The sequence below is a fragment of the Oxyura jamaicensis genome, chromosome 5 (genome assembly GCF_011077185.1).
Source record: "Oxyura jamaicensis isolate SHBP4307 breed ruddy duck chromosome 5, BPBGC_Ojam_1.0, whole genome shotgun sequence".
In the NCBI taxonomy this organism is placed as follows: domain Eukaryota; kingdom Metazoa; phylum Chordata; class Aves; order Anseriformes; family Anatidae; genus Oxyura; species Oxyura jamaicensis.
The window spans coordinates 49,863,081-49,887,337 of NC_048897.1; the positions used below are offsets into that span (position 1 = coordinate 49,863,081).

At 41.5% G+C, this 24,257-nt stretch overlaps 1 protein-coding gene across 1 annotated transcript; it reads right to left on the reverse strand.

The window, feature by feature from the left end:
• Window positions 1-197: 197 nt before the first annotated feature.
• On the reverse strand, window positions 198-20,142 carry NAA30 (N-alpha-acetyltransferase 30, NatC catalytic subunit). The gene is made up of 5 exons (XM_035327799.1): window positions 20,049-20,142; window positions 18,827-19,765; window positions 11,394-11,517; window positions 9,285-9,340; window positions 198-1,934 (listed from the first exon to the last, which is right to left on the reverse strand). Exons 2-5 carry the CDS (start codon window positions 19,760-19,762, stop codon window positions 1,797-1,799), a joined length of 1,254 nt encoding a protein of 417 aa, XP_035183690.1. The 5' UTR covers window positions 19,763-19,765; window positions 20,049-20,142; the 3' UTR covers window positions 198-1,796.
• Window positions 20,143-24,257: the final 4,115 nt, after the last annotated feature.

Genomic DNA, 24,257 nt, shown 5'->3' on the forward strand with positions numbered 1-24,257 from the left:
AGCCCCCTCAAAAGCACAAATAGCACCTATGAGCAGAAAACTCAGAAGGGCCAATTTCCATTAAAAGTCTTTATTTTCAAATACAACTCATAATTTGTACATGGTAAGAAACGCCCATCACCATGTGCGATTGGTCTGTGCAAAATAAGGCTTTCCTTTAAATCCAGTTTTCCTGCACAGGGATCTTTTCCAAATGGTACTGGAGGTAGGGGTTTTATTGTTTTTGTTTTTAAATGTACAGTAATTAGCAAAGTGACCATGATTCAAACCAAACTCTTTAAAAAAAAAATGCAGTAAGGCAAATCTGAAGAGTACGCTCAACCACAGAAGAGAGGATTCACTGAGATCTCATCCTTTTTTCCACAGATTACATAGGTTCTTCCACAAGCCAACTAATACCTTTTTTGTTTTTCAAAGTGGAGAAAACCAACCCACAGAAAAACAAACAGAAAACAAAACAAAAAAACCCCAACGCTCAACAAGAAAGCCTAGACATTGTAATTACTGAACAAATTGATGGGTACTGGTAAAACCTATGTAAAGCCAGAGAGAGAGAGGGGAGGGGAGAGGGAGGAAGGGGGGGATAGAAAAAGAGAAATCTCTTCCCCACTGCTTTGATTTTGGAAGGAAAAAAAAAAAATCCCCCAATAATTTAGCTCATGTAAGTTTAGAGAAAATGAGAGCAGCTAAAAATGGATACAATACACCTTGAAATTTATTTCCAAGTCCAAGAACCAAAGATTGAAGCATTTTAGAACACTGAAGCAAAGCAAACTGAATCTGGATTTAAAAAAAAAAAAAATGTTCCAACTATTTTAAAATAGATGTTTTTCAGAGCTTCTAGCAATGATTTTGATTAAATAAAATCATACCAATTTACATTAATTTTCTATATCTTCTTTTAAAAGTCCCTCATCACTCTTTTAAAGAAAAAAGTGCATCCAAAACCAGCAGAGATTTACTGGCAACATCAGGTTCTGTTTTAGCAGCTACTCAAGGTTTTCAAAATAGCTTACACTTCTTGCTATAAGAAAAGAAGGGCCTTCCAAACCCTCGTTTGGGAGAAGTATCCAAATTATAAAAATCTGAAATAATTTATTATCAAATCCGGAATTTAAATAAAAGCAGAATTTTTCTTGCAAAGACAATTGAAGAAAGTAAAAGAATAAAAGCATGCACTCCAAACTTAGAGGTGAAGACAAATATACTTATCTATACAGGCACTGGCAGACGCAATTTAATTGTTACTGTTACTCATTGTAACACACACCCCACCCTACAATACATTTTTTCATTCACTAATCACTGAGGTACCAATATTTAAGAATGGAAAATTCAATATTGAAAAATAAAACCTAAAATTGAAGCCTTTTTCCAGAAAACTATGGCAATTTTTGTATGAAATGTTAGTATACTTATAGAATTTTACAATCTACATTGGCTTTTTGCTGGAACCAAAAGTCGTGTTCCACATACAGGTTCTTTGATAAAATGTTCACTGTGTATGTAATACAGTCAGTAGACTTGCAAATGAACGAACATATCTTGGCTATCAACTGGCACATCTTGCTGGTACCAAAAGAACTCGAAGTTTGAAACAATCGGCTTTAATTCTGAACAAATGCGCCATGCCAAAGTGCAACAAATATGTGCGACACTCAAATGAGACACTGACAGATAAGAGCTGCATGGAAATTACTAAGTCCACCTGCAAAGCAATTTTGTACAAATTGCATTGCATGCAAAGGACAACTCTGCGCTGTTGGGACGTCAGTTGCTTGATGGGATGGTTTCTTCTAACGCAGCCATAGTTTAAGACGCAGTGCATCAACTCCATTTAAATAGTATCTGAACAGCCTCTTGTCTCGCACAAAACCAAGGTTTTCATAAAGTTTCAAAGCAGACTTATTTGTGATTTCTGTTTCCAATACAACCTTTAAGAAGAAAAAGAAAAGAGAAAAGTACATCATGTTAGAAAGCAGTCGCATTATGTCGCTACTGAATGCATTTCAAAGTTTTTGTGTAAATGTACACTTGAAAGCAATTAGCGGAATCTTTTTTTTTCTTGTCCTTATTTATACAAGCAACCCTCCTCAATCTTCACATTTAAAAGAAAATAGCAGTTAATCAACAATAGTAGTTGTAAGCAAGTTTCATTCATACCAAGATTGTAGTTGTTTGCTGTAAATAGTGTTTCAAATCATTACCTAAAAGCCATGGTTAAAAAAAAACAGTATTATTGGACATCTAAGGCTCCAAAACATACTTTAAATGAACAATTAAACTTGGCACAGAGTAGGTTTTGTCGTTCAGTATCTTCCACCACTAATTTGGTGGATTTAGACCTACGTACAAACTCCCTTATTCTATGACTAGCTATCACACCAACGTTTGTAGCATGTATTTGTGTTCAAGCCAAGAATCCCAGACTCAAACCAGAGTGCACAAACCACAGAGATCCCAGACTCACAAGGCTCTGTTCAGGGCTTCTTGGGTGCCTCACACAAAAATCTCACAGCTGAAGGGCATGCAAGAGGTTATGGACAGCAAAGCTAGTGCAAGATAGACCTGCCCTGGAAGCAATCAATTCTACCAAACAAGTAAAGGGCATATACTTGCATTTCAAGTCTTGCATTGGTTTCAGAAGATTAAGAAGTCTTGGCCTTTATTGTTCTCAACTAGCCTTGCAAAGTGCAGGAAGAAAGAGCAGCTTTTTTTTCTTTTTTCTTTTTTTGTCCTCTGTTGTTAACACCCCAGTTCCAGGAAGACCTGTCATCAATAGCTCAGACCAAACCCAAGTGCAGTCCAAGTTAAGCAAAGACTGAAAATTGTCCCAGCAGCCTCAAGTACAAGCAAAAAAAAAAAAAACCTTACAAAAGCATTCACAAGAAGTTAAACTGCTGAAGTACATCCCTCTGAATGGTTTTCTTTCTTTTCTCCAAATGCAGCTAACAGACCTTTGACATATCTGGTAAGCTGTGCACCCATTCCAAACAGTAAAAAGAAAAACATCTTGTCTCTTTACTGTTGTCCAACTCAATTATTTAAGGATTCTACTGCTAAGGATGGATCCTGGTTGCTCAAGAACACATACAGAACCAAGCTGACAAGAATACCTGCAATCCCATGGCCATGTACCTTCACTTATTAAACAAGAGCCAATGGACACTGTAGAAAGACCATGTAATGAATATACAGCCTAAGCAATTTATGCAGCCAGCCAGCGATCAATGCTGGTGTAAGCCCACTAACAGCTACATCCAAACCAGCATCTAATATCCACCGCTCTGCGTAGTTAAAATTATGTATGTAAAAATCTCACAGTCAAAAAAAAAAAAAAGTAATCTACCCCAACTACCACACCTCCTCCCTTCTCTTCCAATAAAAAACAAGATATAATATCAAATATAATAATTATATATAATAAATTATAATGTATATAATTATATATATTAAATATTATAAGTTAAATATATATATTTAAGCCTGTACTGTACATCAGTTTAAGCCAGTCTACCTTATGGATTCTTGCCCCTCCACCTTCAGGCATGCATTTCCATTCTCCCTCAGCTCTTCTGCCAGCTCGCTAGGTTTCTTGCTGATCTACTTCATAAAGCAACCTGGTAGAAAAACTGTTCATTTTTCTCTCTGTTAAAGTTTGCTTTCTGCAATCTGAGGAGTGGCTAAGCCAATGTAAGATAGGGAGGCTACCTCAGTCACACTGGTCGCCTGCAGTAAGGTTTGAAAAGCCACTTAGTGTACACATTTGGCCATTACTTAAGTTTCAAGCCACTCTGACCACATCCCAGTGGATAATTCCCTCTGTGCTTCTCAACACATGGATGTTAAAAGAATAGTAAAGCTGGAGCTAACAATCCAATGAACAAAATACACCTGGAAGAAAACAAGACTTAGAAGATTTTTTTTTCTAAAAGGAAGAGTGACACGGTCTAACGTTAATAGTCAGAGTTCTTAAGTTACAGCAGGACAGTCTGTTGTACCTGTACTCTTAAGAAGGGCTAATTCAATTCTTAGTCTTACGGGTAGAATTAGGGATTCCATTTCTCTTGCTGGCACCTGATGGAACGGTACTATCAGATCTTGTGACTTGATAATTACTCTTAGCAACTTTAATCTATTAAAAAGGATAACTTCCAAATTATAATCAATTATCAAAGTGCAGTATTTTTCCTTCAAATTAAAGCATTACGCCAACAGGAAATCTGACCCATTAAAATCCACAGTGCAGGAAACCATTATCTGAACTCTGACTACAAATGACATTCACTCGCACAGAAGTTTAGTAATCTGGCAGAGTGATACAACATGTCTGTATTCAACTGCAAGCTTGCACACCTTGCAATGCTAAATGATTTCCACCACCACAGATCATTGAATTTAAGGGAGTGGCTAAATGTTGAAATTCAGGTTTGTTGGAATCCCAGTACTTGAGCAAATGCTCATCTTGAAAGCTAATGCAATAGACTTGTTCTGGTATTTGTAAGAAAGACTTAGCACAATGAAAAATAATCCCCTGACCTCAACATATCGTGTTGATCTCACAAAGGGCTACGGACACGATCCTGTATCTAGTAAGGAAACACAGTTGTATTTTATACAGGTTTCATTAGCTTGATTCCGTGAAGGATCCTTTTCTTCCTGCGTGAGATTTTCAATCAAGCTCCAAATCTTCAGTTGTTACCTTTATTTCTGGTCTTCTTTGTCATACAAATGTGTCTGTTAAACCTTCTAAAAACATATCATCATCTGCTCCTCTCGACCAGCAAAGATCTGATTGGGTTTAACAAGATTTTCTGCACAAGTTGCAACTTTCTGAAGGCCGTTATTTTCTCTTATGTCCAAAATTCCATAAACCTACAATTTTATCTCAACTCTCTTTAATTTTAACTCATTTTAGAATCTTTTACTGTAGTGAGAGTTGAATACTGTCTTGAATCTTTTAGTGTAGTAAGAATGGAACACTGCGTTTCTTGTTATTATGTTCTCATATCTAGATTTATTCATAAACTCAAGTAAAAAGGAGATGTCTTGTTTTTTTTTTTTTCAGTTTAAACTTGAGTGCATTGGCTTAGAATGTCAAATCAAATAAACAAATGAAAATATCCTTTCAGCACTCAAAGAAGAAGCTGCTATTCTTACAAGTAAGTTTGGCATATTTTAAGATTCAAGTTATAGGTGCTTTTCCAGTGTCCTTCATCAGTTTAGCTGTTTTAACATTTAAAGAGAGGTGGAACCCAAAATATAACACTTAAAGCACTGAATGATCTGTAGAGGAAGAAAAATTTAAGTTGTCAATGGTTTGATAATTTCAAATAGGGTTATATAAAAATACACAGTTAATTTTAGAAGCATGGTACTGAATTAAAATGACACCCCTAGTGAAGAAGTCAGAAAAATCTCTTAAAAACACTTTAAAGTTTCATGGAAATTCTCAAAATAAGTCACAATTCCTTTTTAAATTCCACATCTTGCTGAAAAAGTTCTTGAGAGTTCCACTTACTAGAGTCTTACTTTGATTTAGCAGTTACACGGTGCTGAAATAATGCAATATGAGATGAATGAATCATCTGCAGATTACTTAGTCATTTGTTACAGACGGAAAATCTGCATACAACTCTCCTTTTCCTAATTTTGATCAAGGGATGCAGCAGTTCCATGCAGCAATCTTAAGTAGCACAACTTTTGAAAGTTGCTTGTCAGGAAAGGCCGAGCAAATGTACAAAAGGCAGCCAGATGCTCAACTTGCTGGAGTTTGCACGCACTTTCCATTTTACACTAGAAGAAAAATCTCTTCTAAAGACCTGAGAGGGGAAAAAAACTATTCACCTTCACCCGATTTATTTTAGTAGTTCCCATTTTCTATGTAATGAGCCCATAAAATTATTCTAAAGCATTGAGACTTAATGGAAACTCAGTCCATTATACACCTGAAAATTTTTAGCTCGCTACTCTGAATATTATAATTCAACAGAAAATGTTTGAGAAGGTCACTAAGGCAAAAAATAAAAAAAGAGAAAAGAAAACCCAAAAATCAACCACCACCAAAAAGAGAAAAGAAAGCCCCCAAATCAACCCACACCACCACAACAAAGAGAACAAAAGCCGAACAAACAACAAAAGATCCCTGAGTACTGTAATGTTATATCCAGACACCCCAGCCCAAAGCACGCTATTCAGTACTTTCTTCAGGCTTGGAGGCCATTTCTGGTTGAACCACCCACCCCAACGTCAGACCACTTCCCTCTTTCTGTTGCGTTAGGCCATGACCTCCTCCGCCTCTCCACACAGATTCCATCCCAGCCAATTCACCTCTTCACTTACTCACCCTACAACCTCCTCAAGCCAGGAAACAGCCACTGGCTGGAAGGATATTGCCTCTCAGCTTTGAAGCGTGCAACATAGCATCAACTACCTGCTAGGCAGAAGCTGGCACTGTGAATCACGTGCTCCATACGCCTGCCTTAGTTTTATTCCCACTGAATTAGCTTACAGGGGGAAAAAAATGACGTCCTCGACCACTACAATATTGTGACAAACTTTGGAGTGCCAGGGCAGCAGTAGTGATTTTTCAAGATTTTCATCTCTGGTGTTGTAAAAATCCTTTACTTTTCAAGACTCAACGTTACAGACTGTTGCGGTATCAATCGATGGTACTTTGAAAAGTATTGTATTGAATGAAAAATTTATCGGATGATATGCCACAGATTATCATCATATTATATACCACAATTTGGATTTTTTCAATGACACCCACTTGTGCATGCTCCTGTTTTTGTTTTCCAAGCAAGTTTCAGAAGGGAGTCTTTTTAAATTGCAGCCCATCTTGCACCAAGCAGCAGCATCTTTGGATTTTCATCATGCTTTTGATTTTATTAAGGGATGTAGAAAAAGATCCTCAGAGCTGCAGAGATAATTAAACTATTTACACACTTCACAAAGACAAGCTACTGTGATGCACTGCTTCAGGTTTGATCAGCCAGGAATCAATTGGATGGCCAGAAACTGTTCTCCACAGCAACTGCTGTCATAAGTGGCGAGAGAAGTTGCTCAGCTCTGTCAGAGAGCTTTAAATAACAGGTGGCTAATTAAGTCTTTCAAACCTTACTCGAGACCGAAAATTTCTCAGCAACCCACCACACAGGAGAAGTAAACATTGTTACTGTTGTACCACATATACCTGGAAGAAACCTACACTTGCTGCCAAAGAAAAGAAGAAAACATGAAGACATTTGCTATTTGGCTGTAGAAAACCTATACGTGAAAAAGAACAGCATAAACATATCGTATTACTTCGGGCACGCCTCTGCAGACTGGTGTAGTAGGAAGTCAGAAATACACTCTGCATGTGCTCCCTGCTGCCTGGACATGAGTTCCCATTCCAAAGTTTTGTGCCAGCTTAAAGCCAAGCTGACACAAAAGCCCCCAAGAAACAGGGCATAATTTGTTCTGAACCATCACTCCTCAAACGCTGTCACACAGTTTCCAAACTGGAATGGAAACTTGCCTGCACCCACCCAGCACAGACTTCAAGGAACTGGAATTGTAGAGCATTCAATTAAAGAGGGACAGCACCAGCCTCTGAAAAACGACCTACAAATTTAGTACAAAGCACTTATGCAGCACCATAGATGAAAATCTATGACTAAGACTTAATGAGGTCTTACTGCAGAGCAGCCTGCAATCCCTATCACATTTATTTCATTTTTACAATGACAAAAAGCAGTAAGAAGGGCTCTGGGATTAATATTAGAGTAGGGGAGGATGAAAGACACGGGAGAGATCATTGTATGTATACGCGTAAGACAGCCCAAGTTAGAAATTAAGTTACAGGAGAAGTAGTTAGTACACAAACTCCTAAATAATATTGGGAGTATTGAAACTCGGGTGGTCTGAATAGAAATACACAGCTCTGCTACTGACTCTCTAACAGCAGCAGGCCATTCTCTCATGTCTCCGCATCTCAATTCTCCCAGTGTGACATGAACACTGATATTGTACTTCTTTATTTTTTAAATCAGGGGTTCTTAGCGATGGCAAATGAACACGTGACCACTGGGGAAAGCGATGGAAAAGAACAAACAAAAAACTTTCCTTGAATAGTTCAAGGTTGCAAGCAGTAAAACAGATTAGACCAAAGCATATTATGTATGATACAAGCATGAAGACAAAGAACTTAAAGTACTGCAGAACTATCAAACTGCACTACAATGCTTGAATACAACAGGAATTGTAGAAAAAAAATGACACTAGAAAACAGAGCTATGAGGGGATCTGAAGGGAGGAGGAAGAATAAATACCTAAACCAAGTTGTTGAATGAAAGCAGAACACATAAAAGAATATTGCAAAAGGTCTAACACAGCATGTGGAAAAGTTAACAGAGTACGTGCCAGAAGTCTTGTAAGAAAGATTATAATTTTGCCTAAAAAACTTCATCAGGACAATCAGGGGAGCAGTTGAAAGGAGATAACAGAGATCAAAGGATCATTAACTATGACACGCTGAAATGACACGGCGTTCAGGGATCAGGAACAAGCTAACAATTGCACTGTAGCAAGCAGATGAAAGTTAAAGGGACAGACAACTGGATTAAGGAGAATGGATGTAGGGAGAGTTCCTCACAAATTAAACAGGGCACATGAAGATAGTTGCTTCATTTATGCAAAGGACGGGGAGACAGAGAGGGACAGATGGATTGTAATCTGGTAAAGACTAATAATATATAGGCCAGAGAAAAGTTTGACAGTGATTCAGTCACTTCCCTTGAAGCGTTCACCGACATGCTGAATCACTTGAGTTGTTAGTGCTTTGTAATACGGTTTAAGCATTGTCGGAATAACAATGATGACTTGCTGTGATAAAACTGCATTCTGCAATATTACAGCACGTACTGTTCCCGTATCTTTGTATATTCTGAAAGCATGGAAGCATTACGACAACGCACAAGTTACACTGGTCAATAGCACCTTAAACTAGAATCTTTAGAGGAAAACGTGCCTGCAACTAAAGGCTGAGGCAGCTTCCCAGAGTAAAACAGAACCCAAAACTCTGTATTTGAGAACTTCTGACAAATTTAGAAAGCCCTTCTATTTCTGCCATATGTTTTTGGAGTTTTTTTTTCTTTCTATTATGAAAGAAAGAGCTTCTTGCTAACCCACCTCCCACCTAAAAACAGAACTCAAACAAAACAAAAAAAGAAATGAATCCACATATGGGAGAATACAAGCTGTTTACATTATGAAAGTTTTTGATTATAAAGTCTTACCTCATCACAATCTCCTTCAACCATAGCATAAATAGCTTTCTTAACCAAGTTTGTACCTGAAATACAGATTTCAATAAGTGTCAGAGTTGCAATGCAAAAGATGCCAGCTTATATACAACTACTGTGTGCTACCTACATGGCATGACACCTGGGGAAATCAGGGAGGAAAGAATGCAACAAAAGGTTGCAGTCAAGTTGCAGTCTCAAGTTTGAACATTAAAATTATCCCTAAAGTTATCCAGAGACCCAGCTTGAGTGCAAAAGTCTTCTAGCACAAGGATATTAGAAACAGGCTTCAATGTTTAACATAGTGTTATATATAGCCTTCCAAGATGTGATTCATTCCCTTTTGCTGCATTTAAAGTCAAAATCTTCTGGCACGTACTTGAAGGACATTCATCTTCCAAGGGAATTTCCTCTTACTAAAACAAATACTTCTATTAGCAACAGAACTTATGAAACCACTTTTCTTGTGCCTCCCATTTGGATTTGCTAGTATCTAATAATATGGTTGAAACCCATCCCTTCCCTTCAGTCAAGCATTAATTTAATTCTGTATCATTATTTTTCATCTATTTCACAACAGTTCTACAACTGTAATATCCCTACCTGTCTGTAGAATTGGGGTGAAATTGAAAGTTGATTTCAAAGTTATTAGTGGAAAAAACTGCTGTTCAATGAAATTGTATAAATCTCACTTCCATAAGAAAGCTAAGGAAAAGGAAAAACAAAAACCCAAGGAATCTAGAGATTGCTTTAAAGTATTCTCAAAGCTTTAATCAATAAGATTTTCATTGAACGTATGACAAAACTTTACTGCATATAAAACATCCTCAGATTAACAGCATAATTTATGAGAAACAGCAACATGATAAATGTAGGGAAAAAGTTAACATTTATATAATGCTAAAGTAAGCAAAACATTAAATATAAATTCTATTTATATAACTGTAAAATAATGATCTGACTAAAGCAGGGGAAAAAATCTTGCAGAGATCTTCGTAAGAACAGCATTAGTTCTTATTTACTTATGAATCCTAGCACCTGCAATGAAATTATGGCAGGCTCCTTCATGACTCAGCTAAAAAGAAAGGAGAGAGTGATTTCTCTGTATCTTCTTCCCTCTGCTCCACTACAGAAACCACCAACAGCTTCTGAACTGCACTGAAATAACAAAGAAATCACATATGCTAAAACAGTCATGATAATACTTAATGTTTCAAGGTTTTTAAAGGTCTTTTTTTTTTTTTTTTTTTTTTTTTTAAAGAGGAGAACAAACACACTGGTATTAATCTGTAACTTGTTCCCATATTTCTCCACAGCAAGTAATTTTCTGTCTTTGAGCCGTTAGTGAGAATGGGTGATAAAGCACATTTCCAGCCTTTACAGCTGACATCTACATTTTAATTTAAAAATATGTTACGAGGTGGAATTTCACAATACCAAACGAAAAATGTTCCATAAGAACAGTTCTTTAATCAACCAAGCTAGGATAACCAGTGTTTGAAGGAAAGTCCCTTCCATTAGGGCAAAACTGACCCATGGGGGAGGGCAAGCTCCTTGCCAAGAGAGCTTTCTTTCATCATGCAATTGCCAACACCACAGATCTTCATTTTGGTCATGCAGGTAGTAATGCACAACTATTTTTCTTCTGGTATTAGCGCATACTTCAAGCATTAGCTATGTACATTATCCCCAGTGGGCAATACATAGGTAATTGATATGGGAAAGCCAGGGGATAAATTCACTGAAAAAAACCACCCACACCTGAACACAATAAAGACATACAATGATGAGAGCACATAAAAACGCAAAGCAATTTCTGCAGTTGTTATTTGATAACGGTAATTTGCAGAGGTAAGGGGCTGCTGACTGAGTTTCTTTTTTAGCTTCATATCCCAGATGCTAATCTCCCAGGGCACGGGCATTTCAGGTTATTTCAACAGAATGAAAAAAGATAGCGGGGAGCTTGTGTGGATGAGTAAAGCAGGGATGACAACAAACCACCACATCTAGAGGCTCAGCTCTGCTTAAATCTTTACAGCGCCTATGTTTACCCCAACAAACTATAGGATTTAAGTAGAAAGCAACAAAAAAGGCTATTCTTACCAATTCCTTTTCTTCTGTATTTGGAATCCACTGCTAACATGGCTATATAACCTCTGCGGAACATCTTTTTGTGCATATCCAGCTTGCAGACGATGGCACCTACACACTCTTCCCCTACCATGGCCTTAAAGACAAACATATAGGTATGCATTCTCAGTTTGTGATCTGCAGTGCTACCAGAAAAAGTAAACCAGTGCATTTAAAATGAGACAGCCACACTAAATTTGCTTGTACAAAGGTATAAAAAATATATATACACCATCTCCAAAAGTACAAGTAAGATTAAAGGTCTCTTATTTCTATATTACACTCAGGTAAAGTCAGTCTATTAACAGCCAATGAATTGTCTGGGAAAGAATCATAGTATTATTCCATCAATTCTACCAGCAAGATCGTACATGATAGAAAAGGGTAGAAAATAAGAAAAAGACCAGGTTGAAGCATAAATCATCCTTTAACGTGTGTTGCCACAGAGGGGGAAAAAAAAAGTCCTTTCCTGTTTTACAGCAATCCGAATTTTCATGCGCAAGGGCTGGGCAGATAACATGCTTAATTTTTATCTTGCGTTGATGTCAAGGCCATAATGGATCAGAGAAAAAATGTCTTTGCATTTAATCTTTAGAAACCATCATTTTCAGTCATATGACATCCAAGGAACAAACAAACAAAAAAGCACACAGTTAATTTCACACATTTTAACCATTCAGAGATTTCATTCATTAAGAGCTGACAGTTAATCCCAATGGTATTGTCACAAAAAATGTGGTCAAGGAGACACAGTTATCCTGAAATATTAGAAAAAAAAAAAAAAACACAAAAACAAAATATCTAACCCCTCCCCAAACACTTATCAAGCCACTTGCACAGCCACTGCATTTACAAAAAATTTACCATGAAATACATTGAGAAAGAGCATAAGAATAACTAAGTCATACGTTAACCGAAGGATTAGGCAGCATTAGAGATTAATGACATTATAACCTGCAGCAGTAAAGTGAATAATGCAGCAGAGTAGGATAGCATCCAAAGGGAGTATGAATTACTATATATTCGGGGAAAGATTGACGGAGAGAAAAAAGCAGCTCAGAACTGTGTGCAGAGGTACATAAATTGATCCACAGAAGTCTGAGACCTCTATCTGCTGGGGGAAGCAGCCTTCAGCTCCAGTGTGGCTCCCAAACCTACAGCACATGATTGGCACAAGCATGTGCTGGCACAAGAGCCCCTGGATAATCCAAATTCACAACACTCTGCTAAGTCAAACAAAAAGGACCTGCCCGAGCCAGTGTTACCAGGCCTCCTGTGAACCCAGCTTCTGCAAAGGCCGTGGCGTGGTATGGACTCCATAGCCCTCAGCTGCCTGAACATTTCTGCAGCTTGTAGGACAAGGATCAACAGGCAGAAAATTCTTAGAGAGATCATATTGTAGGCACCGATCCACAGGGTGTGTGTGCCCGAAGCCTTCTAGCATCTCCATTTGAGCGGTGGGTTACTAACCAAGCCAGCTGCCAGCCGAAAGCCCCTACCAAAGGTAAAAGAAGCAGCCCCAAATGAACAGGCTGCAATTCCAAAGCACTATGATGCAGCACGAGCCCAACACCATTTCTAATGTAGTTTCAGCTCGTCACGCAAACGTAATTATTTCTAGAGTTTTTATTTGGCAGGAAAATACATTTTTCTAACAGTATCCAAGAACAACCCTGAACAATCTAAACAAGTGGTTTTTAAAACAACAAACAAAAACTGAAACATGATCTAAATGGACTGAAATACACAGCCTCTAAGCAGCCTTTTGTTTGTTCTAAAACACAAGTTTGTTTCATAGAAAAGAAAAGCTGTACTTATACTAAAACTGTGTATGCAAAGTGTCAGCTCAAGGCAAGTTTTCTATCTCAGCTCAGACCTGAGAAAACCAGGGAGTTAAATAAAGAGTATCATCAGACAGCCTGTTCATAACATTGCTATAATTATGCAGAGTACCTAGATGTAATCTTATACCTAGCTAAAAAAAAAGACACCACAAACTAGCATGTTATAGTTATGCTTTGCCCTGAAGCGAACACGTGCAAGTTGTTGATCGTAACAGTCCTATGGAGAATTTTTAGATTTTTTCCCCCCCTCTGCTCTTCAAAAGTAGTGACACATTGCAGCCTTGCTCTCTCTCTCGTTAGGGGCACTTTTCTTAAGAGCTATGCTCATTAAGGTGTGTCTTAAAATCATTTTCAGTGATCAAAGAAGGAAATACCCACTGATTTCACCACCGTTGCCACAAAGTTACATGAACTATCACAGTGTTGCCAGTTCCCAGAACACTTAAATCTCCTTCTCTGTCTTTAAGCGGGTAAATCTGCCAGTTAAGCTATGATTGGGGTGAGTGCCGCATTTCTACCTCAACTGGAGTTTTTGTTGCCTTTCCTCTCCTTTCTCCTTCTTTTCAACCTTATCTAAAGCTGGAAGTGAACCTAAAACGTGATGTAAAACTGCAATTTAACTCCCTGGGGAAGGTTAAACTGTGTAAATGAAAAAAATCAGATTGAAATAGGGAGGGGGGCAAGAAGAAAACTAGTTTCCATACAACATCCTTTATGAGAAAGCAATCATGGGCCAGACAAGAGTAATTCTAAGCACACAGGTTTCTACAAACAGAATTCAACCCGAGTTACTATATTATAAGCCCCACGGAGTACTATAGGATTTACTTCAATCCCAAATTCTTAGCAAGATTAACATCCATGTATTCAAATCCCATATTTGCATCAACTTTGTTCTTATAAGTCTGAATGCTTAAAACAAACTAGATGTTAATATCTTCGTATTGCAACCATGGATTGCTAGAGTTAGCACAGAAATGCCTATAGAACAGGAAGAACGTTACCTCCCTCAAAATTAAACAATTGCCATTAATTTCCTCAGCAAAGGTGACATTAACTTTGTCAGGCACAGCCTGAGCATGCCTTTCGCACCCAGAGCCCGCAATGTTTGTTCCCATTTAAAGATGAAACCAACCAGCTAGCCCCTAAAAGAGAAACACTTTGCGATTCAAATGCAGCAGAACCTGCACGACTGCAGGTTCCTTTCACACACTCATCCAAATCCACCTCAGAGGATCACAGACACAGCTCTGCACGAATCCTTTGGCTTACATCTAGTGATCGTGTTACCGAATGCCATTAAGGGATGCATTTAGGCTAATGGTTTTAACCTAAAGTCCGGCAGTTCGGTCAGAGCTCTTTACAACGCTGGGCAAATCACTAAGTCACTCTCCCTGCTTCCACTCTATGAAACTGGACCCGAGTAATTCCTTCCCGTGCAGGGCCACTGCCAGAGTAACTCCACTGGCTGTCGTTAAATACCCATATGCTACAAGGACTGAGGTTTTCACAAAGCCTGTGAGAGCAAGAAGCAGCACAGCCAGCCGTGTCTTAAACCACGATTCGTAAGAGGAAACCGGCATACAGGAGTGTGCAGCTTGCAAATTGGGAATGGATATTACAGGATGTCTTCCCAGGTCTGCCATGAGGCCAGTAAGACTTCCTGCGCTGTTTCCTAACTTTTCTGGTTCTTCCTTTATCCCCCAAGCTCTCTGCAAGTGACAAACAAGGATGATGTCTTACAAGTCGTTAGCTTCAACATGAAGTACAGAGCCTCTTAAATAAAATCCAACTAAAAAAAAGGCAAAGTATTATTAGAAAACAGGATCTTAACTGCAGTCATTTAGGATTTATAGCACATCTAAAACCGCATACATGGAATTAATCAGTTATTTCTAAACTTGTGAAAGTTTAAATTATAATTGCTGCTATAGCTACTGGCAAAGTTAAGAACCCAATAAAAGCATGCATTTTCCAGATTTTTCTTAAAAGGCAGCTGAGCAGTGCAGTGAGTCTGCAGCGGTGAATTACAGGAGAGGTTACAACACTCAGTCAGAACCCTGCTTTTATTACGTCCTGTCTTATCCAAACTTTGGAACAGGGCAAGGTTTCCCAAGCTCACCTCTCCCACGCTGCAGTATTTTGAAAACAATTTTCTGCAATAGCTAATTTACCAGCTTTAAATGGAAGGTGTTTTAGAACTTTCACACTGCTGGGACCAGAATCTGCAAAACCACTTCAAAATGGAGCTACAACTTCAGAAATGCACTTCCAACCAACACAAGAACAAAGCTGGAGCAATGCTTAAAAGCACCTGATGTGAATACCCCTGTCCTCTCCCATCTTCGATGGAGAAATGGTCATCACTGGTCAACTGAAGTGAAATTGGGCTGACAGAGCTCCTGGGAATAGATGAACGCCAAGCATTTATAGGGCCCCACACCTAGGACATGCTGCGAACCTGCTCTTCCAAAGACAGGAGAAATCCAAACTTCAGCAGACAGCTGCAGCTCGGGGAGGAGAAGGCTGTTACCTTGCTACAGCTCAGTCACATAGTGCTGCCATGTAACATACCTGAGCTATCTATCAAGTGTTCCCAACTTGTTACCTCGAAAGTCAGGAGACAGTTACACAGATTAATTTGACGTTAAAATGAATAGGTTTTGAAGATTATTTTTACTATCTCCAGTTCCTTTTAAAGTGGAATATGAATTTGGTTTTGAGTGTAGAGTTAGGAAGTGGTTTGACAGAGCAAAACCATGCTAGTGACTAGCTAGGATTGGTCCCGTGCCTTCCCTCCAGCTGTGTATTCTCACCTCTTCCCTTGTGCCAACACCAGGGCTCGTGTCATCCCACTATGAATGTTTGGAGACCTAAACCAACAGAAACCTGACCCTATGACACAACATGTATGAATACATGGCGGGGGGTGAGGGCTACCTTAGCTTCCCAAAGCAGATAAACTCACGGGCTGGCACACGGGCAGGGCAGAGGTAACTGGAGAGAAAGAAAAAGCGGCAGCCTTGGATTGGTGCAGCTGTTAGCGACAGCCCACCTTGGGAATACCAAGCCAAAACTCAGCCAGTTTCAAACCCAAGAGATCATCACCACAGCGATACTGTTCATAATGCCCCTGGAAAACTTCTGCACTGTCAGGTCTCAAGGATGCTCCATAGCAGCATTAAGGTTGCTCACCGAATAAATACATCAGCGCCGGACAATTGCCGATCCTTTCAGGAAAATAGACATCCTGTCTTCAAATTTAAATGGAGTTAGTCTTTTCCCTCATCACCCTTTTTAAAAGTGATGATGGTGAAATTCAGTAACCGAACTGACAGAAACCCTGCAGATATTTTTCTCCAATATGAACAAATTACAGTCTAACCCCTGTCCCCAAGAAAAACCTGAAGCCAGAAGGCTGTGAGGCCTTAAGGCATTAAAGACAAATGATGCTGTGGGATCAGGCACTGTGCTTCTGCTCACCATCCTGACACTGTTCTAGCTAATTGGAATATGCAGTTCCAGCTGAAGATAAATATTTTAAAGAGTTATTAGATAGAAGTAGTTCAGGAATCCATTAACTGCAGGAACAAATTTAATTTTATAGAACAGAAAGTCTTCAAGACAACCACTAAAAACCAAGCCTTAAAAACACTAAAATCACTCACAAAAACCCATCAAAATTGACTCAAGATACTGGAAGCGCTTCAGATTATTATGTATGTAAAACAAATTCGCTAAGAGCTTCAGACATTTGCAGCCACATACTCTTCTCTACTGTTTCATGTGCTTCATACTGTTCCACCCTTCATAAAAGTGGCAAGTCTGAGTAGAATTGGAGTTCAAATAAAGTTTTGTTGATTCTTCAAGACTATTAAAAGAAGTTGTCACTACAAAATAAGCTTAATGTGTTTAATTTTCCTTAGGTGAAACCCTGTTCTTTGAAGGCATTTGTTAGAAGTAAATATTAGAAATAATCTGGTTTGGTGCTCTGTCAAGCTAATTTGCCACTGCTCTTTTCCTAACAAAATTCTCAAATTACTCCCTGACAAAAAAATAAAGACCCAAAGTCTGAACAGATGCAGGTGAGCTAACAGTAATCAACGCTGCCTTGGCATCACCGACGATACACTTGATGCTGAAAGCACGGACACTTGCAGTTCACAAGTGTTTCTTTGCAGTGTGAGGCGAATCAGTCACACACACAGCTAGGTGTATGCTCAGCGCTTGAAAAATTACCGTTTTGCTGTGATCAGCATCCTTTTAACTCACCATGTAATAGCAAACAGGACTTGGTATTGAAGAATGATTTCAAATATTTTCAGATTTTTGTTTTGTTCCAGATGGTTATGCTTTGCTCAACTTCCTATAATCCTACTGTATTCCCTCTTCAGGGCTGCAAGAGGCACATTTCTGAAAATCCTCCCATAAATCATACAAATCCTGCTATAAATTACACCGGACCCTAAAACAAGAACATTCAGGAAGTTTAAGGCCAGATGGATTCCATTAGCTTCACCTCCTGTACTCATATCCTATTAAAATTTTACAGAGAAACTCTGAATTGAAGGGCGCCTTGGCTCTGGCTAAATCATCCCTTCCAGAGAGGTGTCCAACCTTGATTAAAAGATCAAGAGAGAAGAATTCATCATTTACTTCAGCGAGGAAGTGCCATACGCTCCCACAAATGTTGTTCTACAGACAAATTTTCCTACGAGGAAATCAAACACAGCTAAGCTCCCACTGTGCTCATACACCCCCCCAGGCCAATTTAAGCTCGCTTTCATATACCTGTGCATGAATTACTGTGCTGAAAGCATGCTCTTCTACTGAGACTCGAGTTCTAAAGCTGTCTGGCTGTTGTTTAGCCACAAGAAGTGCTCTAAACATTCCGAAAGACTGGGTAACACTAAAGCAATCTTTTTGACTGTGCAGTAGGAAGAGTAAATGTATTGTTAGCGCAGCAAGACAACCTAAGTAAAATCCGAATGGCTGCACACACTATCACACTTGCAAGAAGCAATACAGGAGTACTTGATCTTTTTAAAGTAAGCAAATAGACCAAGAAGTCTACAAAACCTTTACCAGTGTCTCCCCACATGTCAACGTTTATATGCCAGTCACGCTGAGGGCAGTTTTAAAGCCATTGTGCAAGAATTATGAAGCACTCATAAGACACCCGCGGACTAAGTACTTTCTTTTTTAAATAGGAACCTAGGAACTGAGACTGAATGATAAAATGAGCTACCAAAGGTCACAAAAGTCAATGTCAAAACCAAGATTAGAAGCCTTGAATTCCTGGATCCTAGCCCTGTGTTCAAAGCCTTTCCCCACCACTTAAAACATGTAATAATGAATACTGGACTTTTAGACATGGCTTTACTTATACAGGCACAGGTGAGAAAAGTTCAGCAGGGATAGATACTTCCAAAAGAGCTCAGTCTTTCCCCTTAGCCGTAAAAAGAATAGCAGGAGCATTCCCACAAATGTCAGCCCTTTAATCCTCTCCCCACCCCTGTCCCAAACCACTCCCAGTTCCTGCCCTCCCTCCCAAGCACTTACCAAAAAGCAAAGCTGCGGCCAGTTGTGGATAAAATACCTATACGTGTAAATGGAGTAGGGTTCAGACAGATCTTTGGTGATCAGTCTCATGATATCGGGCATCTGCAGCTCTGACTCGTATCGGACGTATCGTATCGTTAGGTCCTCCTCGGGCTGAGAGTCCGTTCCCGAGCCTTTCAAACTGCAGGCTGCTGCTAAGGACCTAGAGAGTAGCAGCAGGGACTCCTCCTCCTCCCCTCCTTCATCCCCTTCCTCCTGCTCTTCCTCCTCCAAGCCAGTCCCTCCTGCCAGTCCATTGCGGGCTGCAGTCTTAGCAGCAGTCGGAGTTGTGGCAGCAGGCTGGCTCCTGTCCCCTGGTGCCGCTGCTGGGGGAGAAGGAGGAGGAGAGGGTGCAGTCCTTCCCTGGGGAGGGAGGTGGTTGCTAAGGGGGGACGAGCACGGTGCTGTGGCTGGAGGCGATGCCTGCTGCTGCTGCTGCTGTCCGGAGCCCATTGTTTTGCTGGCTCGCTTGTTCTCCTGCCCCTCGGGGGCTGCCCCTGCCTCCGAGCCAAGGATCTTGCTCTTGAGGGAGGCCCGCAGGTGCCGCAGCTCGGGGCTGATGAGGCCGTTGAGCTGGTGGTTGTGGTGCGGGGGGTGGTGGTGGTGGTGGTGGAGGCGGTGCTGCTGCTGCGGCCCCCCCTTGCCGCCGTCGCTGCCTCCTCCTCCTCCTCGTTGCTGCTCCCGTCCGCCCGCGGGTCCCTCCTCTTCCTCCTCCTCTTCGGCCTCCTCGTCCTGGGCCCCGGCGCAGGCGGAGGCGGCGGCAGCGGCGGAGGTGGAAGAAGAGGAGGAGGAGGAGGAAGAAGCAGCTACCCCTCCTCCTCCTCCTCCGGGGAACGGGGAGAGCGTGTCCCCCTGCGGGGAGAGGACGCTGCTAGGCCCCGGCGGTACTTCGGCCATATCCTACGGGAGAGACCGACACAAACCCCCCGGGGAGAAGGGCGTCAGGCGACACGGGGCGACAGGCGGCGGCCTCACGGGCCTAGAACGAGGGGGTGAAAGGGGGGGGGGGGGGGGGGGGGGGCGCGAACAAAGGCACAGCCGGTGCTCGGGCCCCGCCTCACCGCCCCAGCCGCCGCCTTTTCCCGTTGCCCCACACCCCCCTGCCTCCTCCGGGGCCCTTCCCCGGTCCCTTAAGGGCCCCGGGGCGGCCTCCGCGGCCCCCCCCCTGCCCGCCGCCGCTCACCGCCGCTCCCCTCAGCGCCGCGGCTCCCACTCGCCGCTCATCCAGCGGCCGCCAAGCGCGGCCGCCGCTGCCGTAACCCGCGGCCGAGTTTCCTGTCAGCCTTTGCGACACTTCCTCCCTTGACGGCGCGGCTTAGCGACGGCGGGGAGAGCCGGCCCTAGCAACGGGGCCGGGGTGGGGGGTGTTGAGGCGGGGTTAGGGCCGCCGGCCTGGGCCCGTAGGGCTTCGTAGGGCTCCATAGGGCGGCATGGGGGGGCCTGGTGGCACCTCCTGGGATCTGGTGTCTCCTCCCGGGGTCTGGTGTCGCCTCCCGCGGTCTGGCGTCGCCTCCCGGAGGTCGCCGCATGCCCCCGCCGAGCCCTAGGCCGCTGCTGCCGGCCCGGCCCTGTGAATTCCCCAGCAGCGTGGGTGGCAGCGCCCCTGCCCTCACAGCACCCCCGGGGCTGCCCCTCGGCCCCCTTCGTGTCCCAGGGCACGGTCAGCTCACTGTTGGCACCTTGCTTTGGTTTGTTTTTCTCTTCAGCCCGATCCTGGCCAGGCACAGGTGCTGCCCAAAAGGGTGCCGGCAGTGGTGCTCAGCCTATGGATGGCCACCTGAAGTATTTTGGTGATTCTGTACAGAGCAGAGTGCAGAAGCTGTTGCGCTGCCTTTCAAAAAGCAGCGTGAGGGATGTCATTCCTCAGCCAGGGCAGGCAAAGGCAGGCCTTGGACTGCAAGGAAGTTGTTCGACTGATAAGAGTGGAAACTGCAAAGATGACAGAAGTAATCTTGTAGTCTGAAACTGTGGAAAAGAAAAAAAGAAAAAAAGAATAACCAACCAACCAAACTTGTTAAAAAAGCTTATTAAAAGACCCTCATGTGAATTCCAACTCTGTGTGCTTATTGGTGGGGAGCACAGGGCACGAACCTATGGATAATAATCTCAAGTGATCCCATTTCTTTATTACTCTTTTCCATTACATAATCCACGTTTTAAGAACATACCACCAGATCTCACAGCAACAGACAAGTCCTTTAAATGGGAAGTTTCTATTAAAACACATGCATAGCCCCTCAAAACACAGAGAAATGGTGGTTCTGCCTTTTTTTTCCCCAAGGAAGCTTTGCAGGGCTGTTGTAAGACTTGCACGTTTTCCTTTGCTACAGTTATTCTTCAAGGAAGTGACAGGTCTGGACTTACAAGGAAAATTCAGCAATTTCTGTACATGTCCTAACAGGGCTCCTTAATGAGGAAGAAAATAGGCTGAGGAGTTTCAGGCTTCTGTTTATGAATTGCTGAGTTCTGAAGTAAAGCAGGAAAAAAAAATCTGACTGAAAGAGAATTATAAAGCTTTTATCCAAAGTTATTAATGATGGAAAGACTTAGATTTTGCAAATTAAATGGGTCTCTCTATCCTTTTAGATTTATTTCTTCTTTTCAGAGACTCCGTTCAGAAAGAGTGATGCATGTTATCTCTGTTCAGGTTGGCTTTATGTGCTCTGCAGTTGCTTTGCCTACCAGTTTTTAGACCTTTCTGTCTGCTTTAGAAAGGTGTTCACGTACATAATTTAATTCAAGGGTCTAATGATCTTTTCTGTGTGTGTTTTCAGGCACCAAAGTGCCTTTGTGGACCTGATCTGAACTGCTCTGGCACACTGGCAGTGCAGCTAAGTTCACTGTCCTCGGGTAGTTAAACAAAAAGAGCAAACAAATGTCTCGTCAGTGTAGTAATGGCCTAAATTCAGTTCTCATTTGCCATGTTAGAGCAGTGTGATTGAAAGCATCAGAGCCACATGCTATGGTGGTGTCCATGATAGAAAAATGATCCAGCACTTGAAAAAGTTGTCAGATGGGTGAAGAGGATCTAATCTAACTGTCATGGATACATACCATGTTATCTGCAGCGTGGTTACAGGTATCGTGGAGAAAAGCCTCTTGTTTGTGCTCTGACCTGCTGGTAACATCCTTTGTTCCACTTCCATTACCTCCTGAACCACCTCCAGACTTGGAAGGTTTCCTGTTTTATGTTGATTTTAACAGTTCTTTGCCCACAGCTAGGATCTGACTGAAGGTAGGCAGATCTGACTGAAGGATAGGGCAGACTCCTCTGAGCTAGTGCCTTTGATTTCCCTTATTGCCAACAGAGAGGAAAAGGCACTCCTGTGGTGGGATTCAGGTCATCCTAAAGTCGATTCCTAAAGCAGGTTAGGTGAGTTGTGCTTTGGAGGTGTCATCATCCCATTAAATAAAGGGACCCCAGCGTAGCTGGTTCACCTCAGATACCCCTGCTATCACCTTCTGAAGTTAGGTAAAAGGTGTCCAACAGCCACTGTTGACATGTTCTTGGTCTGAGTGCCTATGTGGCCATCTATTTGTCTTACTTCTTGTATATATTTATGATAACTGCTTTTAAAATGGTGTTTCTAAACCAGGTGGCGTTTATTTTTTAAATACGTCCAAGTATATTTTATTCCACAGATTTCTCTCACTGCTTTTCAAACCTCCATCAACCCTGAGCATCCTCATACTGTTGCAAGCCACTCCTTTCTCTGAAGGAGGGATGGGGCTCAAACACAAGTCTCATTGTTTCTAGTTCGTTTTTCAGTAACTCTGTGCCCCTGGGGGTTTCTGTGGCTAATTTATTTGTTAACAAAACAGCACACACTTAGGAAACTCCTCCTGTGGAGTTCTGTTATTTAGGAGAAGAAACAGAGCTGTCAATGGTCTTCCTCTTTTTCTCTAAAGTACGTAAGGGAAGTGTCTGTGCACTGACTTAGCTTCATAGTTGCTCTACATTAGATCTGCACTCAAGGAAAACTGACATCTAAACATGCCGTGTTCCCTGTTGTAATAAAGTTGATATCCCAGATACACCAGAAATGAGGATGTCACAGAGTACTGGGTTGTACTTGAGGCAATAAACTGGAGGAACAGGTCAATGCTTCACAAAGAAGCATTGTTTTTCTTTTTCTTTTGTCTTTTATTTTTTTTTTTTCTTTTTTTTCTTAAAGAAGGGGAAGCAGTTTGACATGAACATTTGACATGGAAGTAGAATTCCTTCCAAATAAAACGTTCTCCATTGTTGTTCACTTATCAGCAGTGATTCCTTAAAATAGTTACCCTGCATGTAACAGTGATCGTGTTACTCAAACTCTTAGTTCATCAGCAAAACAATAATGAAATCATGTCACTTTTTCCTTTCCACTTGTCAAAGTCCAACATAGATTTTGGAGTCTGATGTTTCAGGTAGGCACATGAAAGTTTTCCGTGGGCCTTGTTAGTGTTAGAGCCCTAAGTGCATCTCCCTTCCTGGGGATTCTGACTGTTTTAGCTCAGGGACAGATTTGAGATAGTTGGTGGCTGGCTGGCACAACCATGCCTACGTGACCTTGCACTTGCCCCATTGCCGTGGACTTGCCTGGCTGGACTCGGCTGAGCCTGGTTTCCATCACCGAACTCTGCCTGCTTTATTCAGGTATTAATGGATTGTGCCTGTGTCAGCGAGGCCACCTCAAGCATCTTGGCTTTGTTCTTCTGCACCTCAAATACGTGCAAAGCTGTAAAAGCAAGTCTGGAATTTCTGCACTGTACTCTGTTTTCAGAGGGGAAGTGCAATGTGTGCAGGCAGAGGTGGGAATATCAGGTCTGCCCGAGTTCCTTAAACAGCAAATACAGAATCATGAAAATTATGCAAGGTTAAAGGCACAGAAAAAGAGGAATTGAGTTAAAAAAGCATGTGTTCATATCAAATACTGTTGTTCAGTTTCCACTGAGGAAACTGGCTGCGTAGTGGTAGGTTTCGTGCTGCTCAGAAAGGGAATATTCCACATAAAACGAGCAGTCCGATAAAAAATGTACTTTACAAAGTGTTGTTAAGGAGAGAAATCGCAAGGGGGTAGTGTTGTACAGCGCTCCAGCCTCTGCAATTCCCACAGCGGTGACCCTGTGCCATAAACCACGTTCGTTTTGCTGGGAGATACAAAAGTCGTTGTCTGCATCGCTTCTGACAGCAGTCCTGGGAGGATGACATTTGTCTCTGTGCAAGACTGGGACTTGTAGTGTCAAGATCAATACACCAGTGAAATTGCCATCTCCACCTTTGCAGCTACATTGAAACCAAGTGTGAAATGACAGTGAGAGACCTGACAGGTGCAAAAATGAAAAATAAAATAAACAAAGCAGAGGTCTGTGAAAAATGAGTCAACCATGACAATATTTATTAGTCTTT